The following is a 20,304-nucleotide window of genomic DNA, read 5'->3' as shown; positions in this document are numbered from 1 at the left end:
TGGTTTACCATACTTTGTTTGGATAACCTGTCTCTTAGTGGCCCTGTGTGTAAGAGTCTAAAATATTATGGCAAGGTAAAGAAGAAAGCAATGCTATGGTAGAAGAAGCAACAAGAGAAAAATAGGTAAAATGAGAGAGCAAGGATCCAATTCATATCTGGCTTATGAAATAAAGAGCCAAGTAATGTATCTGAAAACAGATTAAAAGGAATAAAGCTTAGAGACAAAGTGAAAGGGAACCTATTAAGTTATTAATGAGATAAATCCTCAAAGATATTAAATAGGTGAGGGCAATAGTAAACACAAACAGGTTCATGTTTCTCAGATGTCTCCCTAAGGGGCCAAAAAATTCTGGAATCTGTCACGAATTTGTCAAGAACAGAGGCCCTGAAAATGGCCCAAAGAGGCACCTTTAGTGCCTGTGCAGCCTGAGCCCTCCCACCCAGAGCCTGCCCCAGCTCAGCCTCATGTCCCAAAAAGCGAGGGAGTGCAACCCTCCTGGTGCTCCCCTTCCCTGGCTGCAGCACATCTGTTTGTGTGCTGGGTTACCCTGCCAGTTTGGATTATCTGCAGTTTTTACAGGACACCAGATTTTACTGCAGCACCTGGAAAAAGCAGCAGCTGACAGAGTCAGGGAGCAGCAATGCAAACTCCAAGGCAAGGCAGAGGAGTTGAGGTCTCCTGCAGTTTCAAGGATTTCTAAATTGGCTTTTTGCTCCATATTAATGTGTTTGGTCTTTTTATAAATTTCATTAATTTTAGATATTTAAGATATTTAAGAAGGCAGATAATGACTGGCATTGCTGCAGGGTTTGGAGCATCCTTGCTGCTTTCATGGGCAGCAAGCCAGGAGCTGGACCCTACCAAAGGAGAGGAGAAGCAGCAATCTGAAAACCAGTAAAGTGGCACTGCTCTTGTTAACAACATCATAACCCATGCATTAACTATACAGACATAATTGTTATAGCTTGCCTGTTTGTTTTATCTTTTTTTTGGTTTGTTTGTTTGTTTTAGTCTGTTTTACTGAAGTCACCAGTAAGATTTTCATAGCTAGATAGTCAAACTATGGCCTAGCCTGCCTTAGTCTTGCATAGCTTGCTCCAGCTACTTAATCTAATGGTAATATTTGAAGAACCCAAATGAAAAATTGTTACAGCTCTTAAGGGAGCCTTGAGAGTTACAGCTCACAATCTGGATCCACCCAGATTGGGAAATCATAGCTGCAGCTTTGGAAAAAGTGCTCTAAAATGACAATAACTGCATGAACTCGGTAGTTTTATCAGTTTGCAGGACAATCAGAAAAGGAGCAGCTTGAGAAAAAGCAGCTAGCCCTGGTGTCAAACTGCTGATTTCAGTAATGGCCTTTTAAGCAATTTAGGAGGAATTTAGGAGGAAGGGTCAAATGAGAAAAGAAACAGAAAGGAGAGACTGAAGCAGGCAGGAGACCAAGTGCTGTCAGTAGCTAAGGAGTTAAAATTTGAGAGAACTGGGGGTAAAGCACATATATGTGGAGGTCTGAAATGGGATAAAGAGCAATGGATTGTAAACTATTATGACTGAGCCACAGTAGAGGTAACACTGGAGAACAATGTTAGCCTGTTAACAGCCAAACCCTCACTGCCAAGTCTTGCAGCTCTTCAAAGAGGAAATTATAAAAATCATATATCCTGGATAAGGATGGCAAAAGTCGACACAGAAATGTTATAAATGATCATGCAAACAACTCTGTGCAATTCTCCCCTTTGCTGTTCCCCACAGCTGTTTAGCAGCCTCCACACATCCCAAGCCCAGCTCTGATACTGCACAGCTGCATAACCTTGGGCCAAACTTCTGAGCAAACCGCTAAGTTATGAGACAGCCTGCAAAAAGATAAGAAGGGCAAAAGCAGGGGGAGGAAAACTGAGAGCTTTGGGTCAGATCAAGCTGTTAATATCTACACTGAAAACTGCATGAAACTGGGTTTGAGCATCCAAACCAGATGTTTACCTTCCTTGGAAATGGCCAGCAATAGCATTAGTCACACACCTGAGCTACATCAGGTGATGGTAATATTAGGAGAGCTAAGAACAAGACTCATGGAGTTGTTTTGGGGATATAAAAAGGCAGATTAATTTTTTCCCCTCAAACTGCAATTTTAAAAAAATGTAGCTTTTTGTTGTTGTTGTTGAATCAAGTAGATTTTCTCCTCTTCCTTGCACTCAGGAGCCTAGCACACATCATCTTGACATCACCTTGTTAGCTTTTTGTCTCTGCTAAGCCTCCTCCACAGTCAATAGAAAAACTACCCAAAAGTACCCTTGGGTGCACCCCGCTGCCCTCCTCCGAGCTGGCCCTACACACAGGAGTGGGAAGCTGTTGGGGTCGCGTGGTGCCAGGCAGCAGTGCCAATGTTTGGAGACAGGCAGGAATTCCCGGGCGAGGGCAGGGCAGGGGCTGGGAGGGGCGGGGGGCTCAGTTCTGTACTAACTGAGAACATTGAGCGCGTTCACCAGCGAGTGCAGCTCGTCCCTCACGCTCTCCAGGGAGTGGCAGATGGTCTGGGGGCTGTCCAGGAGCTCGATGCTGTGCGTGTAGGGCTCGTATTTCACCGAGAAGGGCCGCTTGATGTGCGCCGCGTAGCTCCTGCAAGGCAAGGGGCACGGGCTGGGTACAAGGCAGGGGTCCTGAGTCTGCTCCTACTCATCACCACCGGCCCAGGAAGATCCCACAGGTGGTCCTTTAGGCAGAGCTTCCACCTTTGCAGCTCCACTACAGCAGTGGCCGAGATCCCTTCTGTCTGTCAAGGAGCACCATGAGTCTGGCTGTGGCTTTCTGAACCAAACAGGAGGGTACACCAAGCTGGTCACCTCCGTGGCCACTGCCAGGCATCCTCTGCTGCAATTCCTTTTTCAGAAAGTGCCAAGGGGATTTAGAGGCTAATTGCAGGGAAAGCCCGTGGTATTATCGTATTATACTACTAAATCCTTTCTGACATGCTTTTATTGACTAATCTCTGCTTGGGGAGGGGGGAACTAGCTGTGTGCCATATTGGGGATAGATTTGACAGGCAGTGGCTCAGACCTGAGCTAGAGGATGAGAATGGTGTCACCAGAGCTTTGTGCTTCAGCACAGCTGCACTGCTGTACCCAAAGCCAAATGCAGCCTGAACATCAGTGATGAGCTTGATTTTACCTGATATCTCTCAAGAGCAAGACCTTGTTGCTGCTTTTCTAACGGAGAAGTATGTGGTCAAGTGAAAGTAAATCAAGGGTAGGGCTTCCCCAAAGTTGCCCACACTCACTTCCAGCGCTAAGATTTGTATACTTGACAAGTTAGGGGGGTTTTTGGTGTGAATATAAAGCTGAAAATCTGTAGTTAGGTGCTTATGGCTGCAGCCTTATGCTGGAAAGGCTTGGGAACATGAGGGGAGAGCCAGCTCTAACAACAGGCAGCTCCTCTCCGCTGCTGAGGCTTCACCCTTTCGCTCCTGGATTGCTTAGCTTAGGCTACCCTCTTGTGGCACCGCGGGTCTGCTCTGCAGGGCTCGGGCAAGCACAGCCTTTCCCAGATGGGGACAGATGTTCCTCTAGCTGTACTTCATGCCTGGAATGGAATTGGAGGAAAACACAGCACGGAGGGCCAAGGGGAAACACGGTTCAAGGTGCAGGCTGGTGCTGATAGAGAGCTGCCATGACATTGCAGGAAAACAACCAAAAAAAGTGTAAATAGATTCTGCATCCTCACATTGTCCTCCTCCTAAGAAATGTGGTTCCTTTCAGTTCTACCAGGCAAAGTCTCACCTCTCTTGTTAATGCCATGAGCCACAGCCATGGCTCACAGCACAGCTGCTAGTGGCTAGAAACTTGCCCTCCAAAATAGGTGTGCTCACCTGACCCTTTTTGAAGCAAATAGATACAGCATGGCTACTTGGAAGGGCACTGGGGGACTGCATCCTTTCCAAGAGGCTTTTCTCCAGGTGTAACCCTGATACTCAAGCCCGTGGTGGCAGCTGCCAGTAAGGCAAAAGAGACCATGCTTTAATGTTTTCACCTCACAGAGTAGCATCTGTGTGGTCTCTGAGCTCTTTAAAGAGGATAATTTACAGTGCTTGTCACAGTCAAGACCCTCTGGCCTAATCTTGGCTGTGTATGTGGTGTATTTTCCCTTTTTAAATACAAGGAAATGACTCATTAGGCAGCAGTTGGGGTTTTTTAAAGCAGCCTAGTATGTGTGTGTGAGCACGGGCTTCCCCAGTGCTTGCTTTTGAGCAGCTGGACTCCAGGTTGTATGAGCAGTGCAAGTGAGGGTAATAAAAGCAGAAGTTGAAATATAGCAGTCCTCACCACGTTATTTATATTAAATACCCCTCTTGCAGGAACTGTAAAGTCATGTACGTCATGTTCGCCTCATCCTGTCTTTTCCTAAGTGAAGATAAAAATGGTATAGACAAAGTTTTCCTCTGCCAATCAGAGCAATCCAAGGACTGAGCTTTCCTTCTGTGGACAATTCTGGGCAGCACCAAGAAAATGCTCTTCTGAATAGATGTCTGTGGGTAGAGCTGACCCTTACCATCCTGTTTGCAGTCCCATGGGATGGGGAAACCAAATTTTCATGGTGGGATGGTGTCTGGGGCCCACTAACCAGCCTAGGAGGCAAAAGTTCATTTTCCCCCTGGATAGATCTATTCATGTCAAGCATGTTCCCTGTAGGAACTGGAGAACTGCTTTACTTTGGAAGACCTGATCAAAGTTTTCAGAGCACTTCTGAGAACCTGGACTGAAAGCAGCCGTAATGTCAAGCCCTATTTCAATACATAACATCTAAATTTCCAATTGTTTGGGTCTCTCTCATTGCCCAGTCCTACCTCAGTTTATTTTTGGCATCACTGAAGCTTTCAGACACAAAATAAACAGGCTGGTAGTTCTGGTCCTGGTAGGGCTGAAGAGCTGCAGCATCAGGGTCGAAGTCCCGCACCTCTGGCTCGTCTGACAAGGAGTGCTGTGGACAGGGCAGACAAAATCCAGCATCAAACTAAGGGGATTGGAGCACATGTGGGGTAGGCAGAGGTGGAGAACAGATGGAGGAAGGCCATTGTGCAGAAGCAGAATGTTGTTTTTCTCTACAGGGCCTAGAGCAGAGGCAAGTTATGGTGGGACTTACTATGAGCTCCCCATAGGAAGAGAGGAGCCCAGCTCCGTAGGCTTTGACTATTCCATTCTGTCTGCAGAGCCCAAACTCCACTGTAAACCAGTAAAGCTGCAAAAGAAAAAGAAAAACTCCTGAGGGACACAGCTCCTCACCCTCATCTCCCTGTCACTTCTGAGCCCTTGCACCCCTGACAGGGTCTGGAGTTGTTTAAAGGCACTGGCCTCTTTGTCCCCTCTCCACATTTTGCTTTCAGAGAAAAGTGCTAAGCTAAGTTGCTGCTACACCAGGACAGCCTGTGTCCCTGGGCTTGTTCTATCTGCTGTGAGATGCTGCTGTTTGGTGTCCTTGGAGCAGGACAGGTCACCTTGCTGAGGGAGAGCCAAAGGAAGCAGATGTCATTTAATCCCATCCCAAAGAGTCCCAGCAGTGCTGCTGCTGGAAATACGATGCTCGATGATGCTACTGGTGCCCGAGAAAATTGGGTTAATGTGCAAGTGAGCTCTGCTGTTTAACTGATCTCTGCTCTGCACAGTCATCATGAAAAGAGCAGGGCTGGGGCAGCTTGGGTGGGAGCTCTGAGCCTGCAAATCTTGGAATACCAGGCTGGATCAATCCCCTTGATCCCACAGAAGCACTTCTGTGCCCCCATCCAGTGAAGGGGAAAACTTACCGTTGCTAGTTTCTCAATTTCTTCATCAGTTGCTCCCAGAGACGCCAGCCCAATGTCCTAGGAAGAGAAGGGAAGAGGCAAACATCAGGACAGGTTTGGTCTGAGGGCCTTAGACACTGATGGCTCTGTTTTATTGCCTCAGGACTACACATCTTGCTGCCCTGCAGTGCCAGGCATCTGCTGGGATTTCATCGTGCTCAGACTAAAACCACTTTGTTGCAGAGTCAGTATTAGGGTCTTGGTCCATCACTGGAACTCTGGAACATTGTGGTTGATAAGAGCAAGAAAGGTTTAGGTGGCAACATCGGGGTTTGGGAATCCAAATTCCCAACCTCTCAAGGGGGAGGAAGCAGACAACCACCTTACCTGGGAGAACTGAGCAAAGGTCTTGTCAGCCAGCATCGGGACATGCCCCAGCAGCTCGTGACAGCAATCCCTGCCGAGGGGAGGGGAAGGAGGAAAACTGTCAGCAGCAGACAGAGTGTGTCTGTTGGGGAAAGGGCAGCTGCTGTCCAGCTTTGGGGCAGGAGCCACGGGCAGGGCGGTACTCACGGCTCGGGGGAGTGCATGGGCGAGGACGCGTGGCGGATGTACTGCGTGCACTGGAAGACGCGGAACGCCAGGCTGGCCAGGAAGTCCCGTGCTGACAGCAGCCCAGCCACCGGCCTCAGCTGGAAGCCAGTCCTCTCTGAAACAGCACACACTGTCTGGGTGAGGGGCACGGCCCTCGGGCTGTGCTGCTGCTCCCTGGGCTGGGAGCTGAAGGGCTGCACCAACCTGATCCGCCTGCTCCTACTGGAACAACAGCTGCTCTTCAGGGGCTCAGCTACACCAACCTGATCTGCCTGCTCCTACTGGGAACAACAGCTGCTCTTCAGAGGCTTGGCTACACCAACCTGATCTGCCTGCTCCTACGGGAACAACACCTGCTCTTCAGGGGCTCAGCTACACCAATCTGATCTGCCTGCTCCTACTGGAACAACACCTGCTCTTCAGGGGCTCAGCTACACCAACCTGATCTGCCTGCTCCAACTGGAACAACAGCTGCTCTTCAGAGGCTTGGCTACACCAACCTAATCCGCCTGCTCCAACTGGAACAACAGCTGCTCTTCAGGTGCTCAGCTACACCAACCTAATCCACCTGCTCCTACTGGGAACAACACCTGCTCTTCAGGTGCTCAGCTACACAAACCTGATCTGCCTGCTCCAACTGGAACAACAGCTGCTCTTCAGGGGCTTGGCTACACCAACCTAATCCGCCTGCTCCAACTGGAACAACAGCTGCTCTTCAGGGGCTCAGCTACACCAACCTAATCCGCCTGCTCCTACTGGAACAACACCTGCTCTTCAGGGGCTCAGCTACACCAACCTAATCCACCCGCTCCTACTGGAACAACACCTGCTCTTCAGGGGCTTGGCTACACTAACCTGATCCACCTGCTCCTACTGGAACAACAGCTGCTCTTCAGAGGCTTGGCTACACCAACCTGATCTGCCTGCTCCTACTGGAACAACAGCTGCTCTTCAGGTGATCAGAGGGGTCATTTGACCACAGGCTTGCCCTTCAGTCACAGCCCCCTGTGCTCACCTGCAGTCCCCACCACTTGGCCACCACTCTGTCCTCTGTGGTAATGCACAAGCCACCAGCTCTCCTCCTAAATCTCAGCTCACACACTACTCCTTTTGGGTTCAGGCTTCCCATCTGTAGCTATCCCCACTGGCAGAGCCTGAGCCTGGGTTCCCTGGGCTCTACCCACCTTTCAGGAAGCGGGAAACCTCCTCCAGCTGAGGGATGTTGTTCTCATTGTAGCCACAGAATTTCTCCAGCAGACTGAAAGCTTCAAGGTACTCCTTGCAGGCATGGGTGGGGTACAAGCTCTTCAGGGTGCTGTACACCTCCTTCCTTCAGGAGGAGAGGTGGCAGGCATTCAGTGGTTAATGCATCCAGTCCTCTCCTGTGCTCTAGCTGTGCACTATCAGGGACTCATGTCTTTAGGCTCTGTGTCCTTTTGCCTTTCTCCACCTAAGTCTGTGTCTCTCAGCATTGACAGAGGTATGTAAACATACAGACACACATTCAAATGAACCTGCAAAGGCAGCAGCTGTGTCTGCACAGACCTATTGCTGCTTTGGAGGTCAGAAGACTGTATACAAGGTATTATCTGGAATTAAAATATTCCCAGTAGGTTAATTCCTGAAGCTGCACTGTGAAGACAGTCAATGGAGCCAGGAGATGATCTTGTTGAGAAGCCTGTGTACTCAGCTCATATGAACTGGTCTTGTTTTCAGAAACACTCCTGCAGCAGCACTCCTGGAAAAAATTCATGTTCAAAGGGAGTGCTTTCCTAAGTGAGGCCCTTGGGGTACCACACATATATTCACCATGGGCCTCATATTTCTTCCTGCAGCTGTGATAACTGTGCTTGGTTTGGAGGCTGCTGCTGAGTCAGGACCCTCAGAGAAGTGGGGCTCCAGATTATCTACCTTGCTCTCTGGGGAGCTCCTTTGGAGGAAACTCCAGGAGGCTGCAGCAGGAAAGTGTTCTTTACAACAAGCCATTGAGTAGGATGCTTGCACTCCTGATGCATTTTTCAAGAGGTTATGCCCTAAATGTTTGGGTTTTGATTCCCAGGTTCTAGTGGTGAAGAACTAGCAGTGAAATCAGCACTGCTAGTGAAACCAGCACTCACCAGGTAGCTGTCTCCTCAGCTGTGTACTCCACGTGAGGGATGGGGTCCCCACTGCAAGAAAAAGGCACCATCACTGAGCAGAGCCCCAGCCAGGCTCCTCTTCCCTCTGAGAAGGAAGCACTTTGGAGAAGCTCTGCGTGATGCTCATAAATCTTTAAAAACCAAACAAAGGGGGGCAACACCTTAGTACTGGGTCATTTGCAAGGTGCAACAAATACATAGAGGCAAAGAAAAGCATGAGTCTAGCCAGAGATTGTGAATAACAAGGGATGATCAAGAGTTTAGCAGGCATAATTCTTACCAGGAAAAGAAAAAAGGTTTTCACAGGAAAAAATTGACGAAATTACAATTTTGCTTTTTCTCATCAGAGTTAGAAGTTGTATTTCGTAAATCTTTCTTTTCTGTGTTTGGACAAATGAGATATTAATATACTGTAAAGCACAGTTTCTGAAGGGATGCCTGAAGGGATGCTACACAGTGGCTCATAAATGCTAACCTGCAGGTGAGATGTTAGAGAAGACCTGTTAAAATGGTGCCCCATCTTAGGACAGGATCCCTGTGTCACTTGGAGCTCCTCCTCTGGCACTGTGACTTTCTGTGCATTTAGTATTTGTACAGGATAAAAACATCACTGTCCATATTCTGGGCTTCCAGTTGGCAAAGTACATGAAAACCTACAGCAGAAACCCTTGCTGGGATCACACCAGTTGCAGGTGTAGCTCAAACAGGTGACCCACATAATTTCTGTAGTCTGCTTTCAGCACTTTAAGTCCTGCTCAGAGAGTGAATGCTACAGTGAAAGGCAGCATCACTGAATAGGATCTAGGGAATATTTTAAAAACCTAACTGAATATTAGACTCTGTTTGATACTGTAGTGAACACACTGAGTGCTATCACTGCATATATCAGAATAGAAGTATTAAGTAAGAGTACAAGGTATAGTCTTAAATCTTTATAAGATGATGATGAGAACATTACTGTAATCTATTTAATTTAGCAGACAGAGTTAGGAGGCGAATCATTTAACCTATAAATATACTCATAGCAAAAAAAAAAAAGAATTATAGCAGTATTTTATCTATAGATGAAAGGCATGTGTGATCCATTGGGCTAAAGCTATCGAAGTCCAGCTTAGAAATAAAACCCACATTTTTTCATGATCTGGATAATGAGCCCTTGGAATAGATTTTCTGGGCATGGGGTAGCTTTTTCAGTACTTGAAACACTGAAGTCAAAACTAGATGCCATTCTAAAGGGATGCTACATTTCCAAATGAAGTTTGAGGTCTAATAGATATATATCTGGCTTTTGTTATGCAGGAGGTTTATTCTTACTATACCCTTACCAATGTAGGAATTAGTGACAACAGATATTTTTTAATTAAAGTGAGACTGGAATGCAAAGAGAGGAGAGACACAAAAAGGAGCCAGAAAGTCTGAATGGGGAGACAAAACATAAAGGAAGAGAAATGTCATACAGGTAGCACAATGACTTCCCAATAGGTTCATTGTCACGTCATTTTCCCCACATGAATATTAGGAAGGAGACTTACTGCTTATAGTGAAAAGCAATCTCTGCTATTGATTTCCTTCTCTGGCGATACACCTGGTCAGAGTAGCCCTGTGGTGACAAACAGGAGCAGAGACAGGACTTTCCATCAGTTACTGAAGTTTCTCAGCCAGGAGGATTCACCACTGGCTGGAGAGGTGTCTCTCAAGGTGCCAATTGCACTCCAGTGCCCTGGAGTGCTGCACTGAGGGGTGCTCTCAGCTCCTGCTTCAGAGGGACAGCTCAGGGGTTTGGCATCAGGGGTGAACACACAGACTGACTCACCGGGTGATCCAGATCCAAGTCGGGGTCAAACTTGGTGACCAAATGGTGGCACTTGTCCAATTCACAGATTTTTCTGGGAAACCAGTGAACTGTGGGGAGAGAGAAAGTGACAGTCTGTCTGTGGAAGTGAAGATCCCCTAAAGACAAGGGGCTCTGAGGCTGAATAAGATACGCCTCATCTGGTGTACCAAAGGCACACATACAACATGGCACAGCTACTTCCAGGCAGTGGTTTCACAACCTCAATGCTCTTTTCCTAGAATCATGTCTAATGCCATGATTTACAATTCATGACTTCCTTGCCCATCTCTCAGCAGAGTATTTTGTGGCAAATTTAAAGAAGAGGATGAAAATTAGATTTTAATGAATGATTCACATTAAAAAACACCCAGAAATCCTGCTGGTCATATATCTCTAGGAATATTCTCCTACAATATCATTCTACAATAATCATCCTCTCTTCAGAACAGGATGGCACAGGAATTGTCTTGTAGATTAGTGCTGGAATCTGTACAGAGGTCCTAATATGTAGGTAGGAAACTACTTTGCATGTATAATATAAAATGCTGCGGTAGGGATGGAGAGCTCATTAGGAGAAGTGTGAGAAAAGCATGAAATTCAACCTCCTATTTCTATTTTTTTCAATCTTTTACCAGAACAACAGGGTCTGTTGTGAAAAGGACAAGGAGGGAAATTACTTTCAGGATTCAGGTATCCCAGAGGCAATCCCTTCTGGTTTGCTCAAATTCAGCACACAGCTGAATATTCCCTTTTCCTTTACTGGGAATAACAAAATCTGCCCCCTGCTTCTACAGGGAGAGCTCAGCCTCTCCACACAAGTGAAAATGTTTGTAAGTTCCTTACATTTGTCCTCCTTAGTGGTCCTCACATCTTCTGCCACCCTCTTGATGGAGCTAATGAAGGTGTTGAGGTCAGAGCTGTGGACTTCACAGCGCACAAAGTATTCCAGTTCAGCAGTCCCTTCACGGGGCTTTCGGCTAAGCCTGGTCTCCAGGTGGTGAATTTTAGCTTCAAATGTCTTTTGAGACATGGAAAGGAAGAAAAAAAAAAATTAAGCAATATTTGAAACACTTTTTTGCTACTACCCAAAGATGTCCATATGGACACAGAATCACAGAATGGTTTTGGTTGGAAGGGACCTTAAACATAATTTCATTCCAACCTTCCTTACATGGACAGGGTTAACTTTCACTAGACCAGGCTGCTTGGAGCTCCCCCCAACCAGACCTTTAACACTTCCAAGGATGGGGCATCCACAACTCCGGGAAACCTATTTCAGAGCCTCATCACCCTCACACCATCACCAGTAAACAATTTTTTGCTACTATCTGACCTAAACCTACTCTCTTTCAGTTTGAATACATCCCTCCTGTCCTGACACTACATGCTCTTGTAAAAAGCCTCTCTCCATCTTTCCCCTAGACCCCCTTCAGTTATGAGAAGGCTACAAGAAGTCTTCTCTTTTCCAGGATGAACAATTCCAGTCTGGGATGGATTCCTTCTTGTTTTTTCACCTCGCTCCCGTATAAAGACACCCATCAATTCCACACTTTTTCCTTCTGCACAAACACCGAGGCTGCTCAATAACGACCCGAAGCAGACTTCCACGGTGGCAAAGAGAAGCGGCTGGCGTGGCAGAGGGCGGTGTTCCGTCCCGGGCCCAGCCGAGGTGTGCTGGGGCTGCGGTGGGAGCGGGTCCCGCGGGGCCGGCGCTGCCCGTGGTGCTGAACCTGCGCTCCTCTGGGTTCGCCGCCAGCGCTGATGTCGTCTCATCGCTATCGGAACCCACCTCCCACACGGAAAAAGGAGACAAAAGGATGTCTGTGGTCTCCCAAACGGCCCTGATGGATTGGTGGGTATTTTCTTTAGCTCAGTGAAAACTGGCAGTACAAGCCCAAGGCCCTAGGCAATGATCCAACCTTCCCAAAGTTCCCGCAGGACCTTCGACAGAGGGAGGGACACAATTTCTTTTGTTAATCAGAGGCAAAAAGATGAGAAGGAACAGATGCAATGTCACAGGTAAATTAAATTTAGGACAATGTTTTTTAATGTACCTACCAACTTCACTATTACATTGCCCCCTCAACAATCGATACCTTTGCATTAATCTGACAGCTGTGATTGCATTACCTATGCTTCAGCTGCATGTAACACATACAGAAGAGTGAAACCAGCTTCCCTGCAGCCTGGTTCATGATGAGGCAAATGTCATTATGCCCGTCTGCTTTCATATCTTGTACCTGCATTGCCAGAGGGATCTGGGAAATGAATCTTCCTCTGTTGGGACTTGACATGCTTGTCTTTTTATTATATTTAAAGCTCTCTCTGTGACAAGCTCAAAGAGCTTTTTTGCTCCAGGAAGAAAAAAACAATATTTGAACATAAGCTGCTGCAGCTTCTCGCTTGATGTTTTTTAAATTGTTTAAATTACAGAGTTTAAATGCAGTATAACATAAAATCTACCAAGAACAAGAGTTTACACATCTGCTCTGTACCCACTGAGCAGCCTGTTGAATGTGACAGTGATGGATTTGTCATGCTTTATCTGGCATCTGTGTGTTCTGGGAAGGAGACCCCAGTCATCACTTTGTCTGCAAAGTTTGTTATAAACTGTTGCTCTTTCAGTCTTGAGACAAGATCCATATATTGCCCAGAAAACAGCTTTTCTTGCAAGAGTCCTCATTGAGAAATTGCAATTGCTGAAGATCTAAATGATTTTTGTAAGATTATCAGAGGTAATACTAAATGAGCAATGAATAACTAGAATGCCCTACAGTTTCAGGCAAATACTTATCCCCCAAACACACTTTTTGTATGTTTATAGTTTTTAAGTGGCATAGTGGTATAGTGTAGATAGCTCCAAACAACCTGCTGTGACAGGACCTGCTCTGAGCAGGAGGTGGGACCAGAGACCTGCAGAGGCCCCTTAAAAGCCACATGACTGATTAATAGGAACAAATTGTCCTCTCCTTCCACTGCTGAAGTCAATGAAATTAAACTACCATAGATAAAAAACATCTCAGAACCTCAGTGTGCAAAACACTTTTGAATCATTCTGGATGAAAACACACTATATGAATGCAAGCTGTCATGCTTGGATTACTGTTTAAATAGGCAGCACTTATCTCAGTCTTTCCATTCATGGCACTGAGATCCTATATAATGCAAAATTACATTGCTGGCTAGGGGGAAAATCTCTATTACCAGTTTTCTTTTGTATTAATGGCATAGACAGGATGCATTGCTGAGGAGAACCAACAGAATCTTTAACGTGTGAATCAGAATAATCCTTGAAATCAATATGCCAGTTTTATACCCAGGGCAAAGCTGTTTCTGTAACTGTTTGACTGAGGACCATTGTGGTAATGACCCACAAGTGAGGTGAGTTAGGTCTGCAGACAGGCAGGGCACACAGCTTGCTTTGAATGTGGGATCAGCCCTGTGCCTGAAGCTGAAGTGCTGAGCAGTGGGAAGGGCTGTCAGAGTACACTACAAGCCATAACAGTGTGGACTGGAGTGTGAAATTGGAAATAATTAAGCAAAATTAAGGCCAGAGCTTAGCACTGCAAGACAGAGGTATGTCTCCTTGTTAGTCATGGCAAGTGAGGACACATCAGGGATGAGCAAAGCATGACTTCAGAGATATCAGACAATTGACTGATAATCTGAAGTAGTCAGACCGAGTCTGAGTCTTTATTACACTCAAGTGATGCTTCTCACAGCCCAGTCACAAAAGCTGAAGTGTGTTCCTTGAGTACTGCACAACAGGTACATACTCACCTCAAACACCTTAAGGACACGGGACAGTGGTGAAGTCTTGGATCCCTTGAGCATGAAGAAGAGGTTCAGCATGGCTCTGCCATCCTTCTCCTCGAATACAATGGTCTCTGTAGACTCTGCAGCATCAGTGGCTGCAGCTGCAGCCTCTCTTTCCTTCCTGGCGTCTTCAATGAGGCTTTGACGCCGTCCAATGAACCGTGGAGACTGAAGGCAGAACAGAAATAAATAACACTGCCCACAGGGATGCAGGAGACCAGAGGCATTCCCAGTAGCTGGATGAGATGTGACTGGTGTGTGTCAGCAGAGGAAGCAGGGAAAGGCTGGGCTGACTAGCCTGGATTTGTTAAGGAAGATCTGCTCATGTGGACTGAGGTTTTAGAACTGAGCTTACAGAAATGTAGGGCTTTGGGGGGAAAAATCTGTGTAAAATATCTTTTTAGCATAACTGGAGAGTGGGCTTCTTCCCTCACCTCCCCCAGCAACAGTTTTCATTATCCTCCAGAAAAACAAGACCTAGAAACAATCTTATGTGGTTTTCAAATATCTGATGAACTCAAGTGGAGAGACATCAGATAAACCTGAAGTCATCTGGGAAAAGGTACTTTGTGAGGGACAGGTGAAACCCACAGCTGTGGCCTGGCCAGGAAACATGAACTGTTTGCAGGTGTATTAGCAGGGCATCTTAGCAAAACTGCTCCCAGGATCCAATATGACATTTACTTTTGACATTAAGTGGATGCTTATCCGCTGAAGTGTAATTGAAAACACAACCATATACCCTAGAAAATAAATTCCTCCCACTGTAGATTTGTAGATATCTGTAGATTTGTTTTGTCTCAACAAACTCCTGCAGATTTCTGTGACTTGGAATTGAACCTAAAATGCAACTCTGTGCCTGAGGTCGTGTTAGGACACCTGTTTATATTTATATAGAACAACAAACTATTTCAACCACTGCTGTTTCTTTTGTTATACAAATAGCTCATATACCAACTTATTTGTTCTTGGTCTTTTTACAACCAGTTTCCTATTTCGAGGCAACGCATCTGGCTCCACTTTTCTGTGTTCACCCAAACCAGATGACAAACCTCCAGAGCTTGCTAAAAGAAACCTGGGGCAGCACTGAAGAAGCACACAAAGTGAGACTGGCTGCAGTTTTCCCTGTGACTACTTTGAAAATATTTAGAACATGCTAACAAATCAGTGCTTTCCCTACCTTGTGAAAATTAAGAGTGTTTTCCTTATAAAAAGGCACCCTGATTGACTACTAAGTTTATTTTCTCTCTGATCTTCAAAGCCCACTATCAGTAACTTATGTTTCCTGGGAGAATCCTCTTGGATGCTTCGGCAGAGTAAAGCTGACATTTTAAATACAGCCTCAAAAATTCAGCACGTCGAGGCACCAGCCCACGCACCTCTATCTGCTCCTGTTTCAGTAAAGATACCCCTCTGAAATTATATTTTCTGATCCATCCTTTATTCCTCAGGGCCTGGAAAAACACCTTCTAATAAATAAGTGCATGCTGCTGCTTGTCTAAATTGGTGGTGTTAGTGCCCAAAGAGAGCAGGCATCTAACAAGTGATCTTAGTCATAACTTTAAAAATCTTGTGTAAAAAGCATGTGCTCAGCTTTAAGCGTGTGTTTTCCATCACTGCAGCATTTTAAGCTAAGCTGGTGTTTACTTTAAAGTGCCTGCAATAAGCAGGGCAAACAGCCCTTTGCCAGCCACAGAAAATGATCTCCACATCCATCCCAAGCCAGGCAGTGCTTTACCTAAGGGTGCTTTGTCACACTCTGCCCCAATGTGCAGCAGGATTTTACTTCTGGGTTGGAGAAGGGGAGAGGAGGGAAATTAGACCCCCATATTTAGGTTGTAAACCAGGTTAAAGTCCAGCTGGGTGGGGTTTAAAATGCCAGAGTTGGGTGACTGGAAAGCTGCACCAGGAGAGCAGACAACCATCCCACACATGTGTTGGGACTTGGTGGCCCCTGACAGGCAGGAGTGGGGGCTTTGGACCCTGTCAAGGGGTCCTGGAAGTTTCTTAGCTGCATGATGGCATGGTTTAAGTGGGTAAATTGAAAAAAATATCAAAACAAAGCAGAAAAAGGCTGAATTTTGCTTGGGAGGGGTGTGCCTGCCTGCTGCCTCCTCTTCCAGTGGAGGCTCCTGGCTGCATGTTCCCCACCTCACTCTGCCCCTCACGTTTATGCTCATTGGGCTATTACCTCCTTTTGCTGGAAATTAGGAATGTGGCATATTTAATAACCAACCTGGTCCCTTGATAAATGCCTTCCTTTCTCCCAAAGGCACCATTACATGGCATTTCTGCATTGCCTTGCAGACTTGCTCCCTGAGTGCATATCTGGCTACAGTGAGAACTGTAATTTGATTTTGCAAAGCATTTATTTACCTAACCAGGGTCTGACTCATTCACCTCTTCTGAAGGTTAGTTTGCACCTCTTATGAAGAGTTTGTTCATTTTTCCTTCCCTGAATTTGCTGTAACTCAGAGTGCCCAGCCTGCATATTGTTCATTAAAAATACTGTGTTCTGAGCTATTTTCTGCTTTTTTTTCCCCTGATTCATTATTTGAAGCAATCAGGAAGGATTGTAAAGACTGGGGACATTAATGTCCCACCCCTGCTTTCCTGGATGCTTTTTCCTGCTTTTTTGGCTCCAGTGGCTGTCTCTAACCAAACTCTGCCCCAGCTACAGTCCCAGGGTCTCTTGCAAAAACTATTAGCAGCAGAAAAATTTTAATACATAACCAAAGATTTTTCCATGGAGTTTGATGTCTGGCTGGCCCATCTGGCATGTAAAACACCTGCTGGTGTAGAGGAGTTCTGGGATTGCAAAGGTCTGGGTTTCCCCCCCTGCAGTTTCCCCTGGCAAGGGAACCCCTCAGACCTCCAGAGTTGATGTGTGCCAGATCACCCACGGTCACAGAAACAACACAAGGGCCAGGGACATGCAGTGTCACACACAAATGCAGAGTCATGCCTCTTGCCTGCTAGAAGCCAGGGTTGTGGGGATCTGTGCTGGGTGAGAGCAAAGAGAAAAGCTTTTCATGCATCCAACTCTCAGAGCAAATCCTCACAGGGCAAAGTTTTAATTTTATTTGTTTTCCCTTTTCTGAAAGTTTTCACTAAAAACAAACACAGACTAAGGTTTTATGTACCCTCCAGGCTGGAGGAGCCACTCACCCCAAGCCCACCTGTTGAACCTGAACTCCCCTGGCCCCTATGGTCAGTGGCCCATTTTTTCATAAAACGCAGAGCAGCACCCCAGAGGGTGTAATAACCAAACACTCCTCACTTCTCCAGACACTGAGCATCTCTAATACTGATTTTACAAGTTGCTTGGAAAATATCAGGTTTTCAAGGGCCACTCAAGTATTCATTATTTTGCTGGAATGAAAAGGACTGTGTGAGAGGGAAGCCTTCCCTGATTTCCATCTATTAGAGAAAGCAAGTTTACCTCCTTGTTTTATAAATGTCTCCCTTCTTTTCCAGCCAACTCCACTCTCCAAAACACCTTTCTGCCAATGCAGTGGTTGATTTTAGTGAGGTAGAGCATTGCACAGGGTTAAGAGGAGATTGAGTGAGAAAGATAATAGGTTTAAGGAAGAGAAATGGGAGCTTTAAAAGTGACCTGCTGGAGTTTGGCAGACATCTGCCAAACACATCTGCTACCTAACCCATCTCTATTCCTAAGTTCCTCCTGCCAGGCATCCCAAGGGGGTCCCCTCCTGGTGCACCCATTGCCACTGGCTCCTGCATTGACACCTGCTGCCCACCCACACCTTTGCCCCGCAGGACTGTCCAATATTGGGAGTTTTCAAGCTCATCCTGCCTGGCAAGGCTTTGAAGTGAAGAGCTGAAATGTCCCTGTCCCTACAGGAACTCATGGGTTGGCCAGGCTTGGCTTTCTAAAGACACTTGACAGCTCAGGGGGAAGTTTTCCTCTCCCTCACCTGACACATTCAGATCTGGTGTGTGCAGAAGCTTTCCCTGGGCTAAACACAGGGCTGAGAACACATCAAGAGGACTGGGAAAAGAAATGGGGGAAGGATGTTCTGGGAGATAAACTGGACACAGCAGCCATGAGCAAACAAGTTAAACTGCCTGTGCCTTGTGTGCTGTCTGACAGCCCCACTTTTTTATTATGCTAGAACAGGTGAAATCTCTGCAGTTTAATGCCTTGAAACCTGGAAATTGTTAAAATCTTCAAATTGCCCTTCACAGGGGGATTCCTTGCTATTCTTGCCTTAGGTCTGTGGGTCATTCACCTTACTTTTGGTTGAGGTGGTTTCATTTCCAAGTTTTCACCCCATAAATGTTTTCATTTCACATGTATCAGTATGTAGAGAGAACTGTTGGAGTAATTTCCCTTTGCCAGCCTTGAGCCCGGGCGTGCCCATGTCGGGGAAGTCCCACAGACAAAGTGTTGGTCCATCTCTCCCTGCCTGCCTCTGCCTAGAGCTATGGGAGAGCTGTGGCTTTTGCAGGGGGAGGGAAAGAAGTGGGGTAGGGTTTTCTTACCATGATGGCCTCGGCTTGCTTGGAGTCCAGCTCCGACACCGCCCTGCGGAAGCCTTTGGCTGCAGAGGTGGAGATGTTCGGGGTTGGCATCTTTGCTCTTCCACGAGCTCTGCTGCCTGCTTTCCAGCTCCTTGCCAGCTTTTTATAGGGCAGGGCTGACGTCAAAGACTCTTTCAAATCTTCTCTTCCCCTGCCACCTCCCCATCACCACCTCCCTCCTTTCTCCCCCTCGGGCTGAGGGAGGAGGGGACGTGAAGGAGAGAAACGTGTCTGTCCCATTAAATCTAATCGCTACAAAGATTGCAGACACCCTGCCTTCACAGACCAGACAATTCCCCACCTGTTTGCCTGCATCCAAAATATTTCTTCTCTAATTTACCCCTTCCCTCCTTTCCCCCTCCCCCCCACTTCTGGATGGAGTTCATTCTCATTACGTGTTTCAGTCCGACACATTTGCTTCCCCAGCCTGGGAGTTGATGAAAGGATTTTGATCTGTGAAAGGAAGAAATAAAAGGAAAGGAGAGATGTAGCCCTCTCCAGCCTTTTTTTCCCCTTGTTTGCCTTGTCATGGAGGCAGTAAAGTAATAGGAAAATAACACTGATTCCCACAAGGGAGCTGTGGGACTGGATGCACCTCCTGGTGCCTGGCTGCTGACAGCACTGTGCCTTCCAGGGCTCCCCCTCCACCTCAGAGCTTGTCACTCTGACAGCAGGAGGGCAAAATCTGACTCCCCAGAAATGAAAAAGGCTTGGAAGAAATAACCTGGAAAAACCCCTCAGTCCTGCCTTCCTTTGTGCTTTTCTCCTCTTGCAGTAATTCCCAAGACACCAAACGCTTGAGTACAGCTGGGGCTGTGGCATTGGCAGGTCAGACCATCCCACGGTTTCTGCTCTGCTGTGAGTAAAACTGGCACTTTTCTGATTAGGTTTGCAGCATCTGTCCCACCCAAGCAAGTGCTGCAGGAGTGCATGGCTGTGCTCAGTGTGAGCTGCCCCCATCCTGGTGCCATGCCACTGACTGCCACAAATCCCTGTGGCAGGGCAGCTGGTGCCCTTTCACCAGCTGGCTGCCCAAGAGCTCCCCCACAGCCTTGCTGACCACAGCACTGACACCTGGCAGGGCTGGTGGCTCATCCTGCTCTCAGCAGGACAGCTGGGGTCGTCCCAGCCTGCTGATGCTTTTGCAGTGCCAAAAAGCTCTGGAGGACCAGCAACCCACTGACCTCCTTGAGGATGCAAAGCTGCTGATGTTTGGCAAACACCAGGGAGAAGGCAGTGTGACCAACACTGGAGCTGGCAGCAGCTAAAGATTGGTGCAGTGTTGAGACAAAATTGATTTTAAGCCGTGTTGAGTATCTTCTCCTGTTGCAGGTGCTGAGGGCACTTGGCTGTTCAGTACAGTAAAAACCAGAGGAAGGAGTTAAGCAGCCATCAGGGCTCATCTATCCCCAGCCTGTGTCCTCCCATGAGGTATCACCTCACACACTGAGAACAGCCCTTGATTTTGCTTTAATTTCATCCCTAATCCCCTCTGAGTCTCCTAAACTGTCTGTTTGCTCTCTGCTAAACCCTGGATGCTCAAAACACGAGATAAAACCCCACCAAAGTGAGGGAGGGCAATGCTGCCTGGTGTTGCAAGA

General features: G+C 46.9%; 1 protein-coding gene across 1 annotated transcript; it reads right to left on the bottom strand.

The window, feature by feature from the left end:
• Window positions 1-1,012: 1,012 nt before the first annotated feature.
• On the bottom strand, window positions 1,013-18,776 carry TH (tyrosine hydroxylase). Its single transcript, XM_056492713.1, has 13 exons — window positions 18,665-18,776; window positions 14,123-14,326; window positions 11,186-11,360; window positions 10,322-10,410; window positions 10,041-10,108; window positions 8,488-8,538; window positions 7,555-7,700; window positions 6,350-6,485; window positions 6,164-6,233; window positions 5,798-5,854; window positions 5,140-5,235; window positions 4,844-4,977; window positions 1,013-2,622 (listed from the first exon to the last, which is right to left on the bottom strand). The coding sequence occupies exons 1-13, from the start codon at window positions 18,752-18,754 to the stop codon at window positions 2,463-2,465; spliced, it is 1,476 nt and encodes a 491-aa protein (XP_056348688.1). The 5' UTR covers window positions 18,755-18,776; the 3' UTR covers window positions 1,013-2,462.
• Between the last annotated feature and the right edge of the window lie 1,528 nt (window positions 18,777-20,304).

Source organism: Oenanthe melanoleuca, chromosome 5 (assembly GCF_029582105.1).
Source record: "Oenanthe melanoleuca isolate GR-GAL-2019-014 chromosome 5, OMel1.0, whole genome shotgun sequence".
NCBI lineage: Eukaryota > Metazoa > Chordata > Aves > Passeriformes > Muscicapidae > Oenanthe > Oenanthe melanoleuca.
This window is presented reverse-complemented; position numbering and strand designations above follow the sequence as displayed.

Excerpts from the sequence above, each read along its gene's own strand:
- TH (XM_056492713.1), bottom strand. The coding sequence starts at position 18,754 with ATGCCAACCCCGAACATCTCCACCTCTGCAGCCAAAGGCTTCCGCAGG. Across the intron at positions 7,701-8,487 it reads GCTGAGGAGACAGCTACCTG|GAAGGAGGTGTACAGCACCC; the intron begins GTGAGTGCTGGT and ends CTCCTCCTGAAG. Across the intron at positions 5,236-5,797 it reads AAATTGAGAAACTAGCAACG|CTTTACTGGTTTACAGTGGA; the intron begins GTAAGTTTTCCC and ends TTTCTTTTGCAG.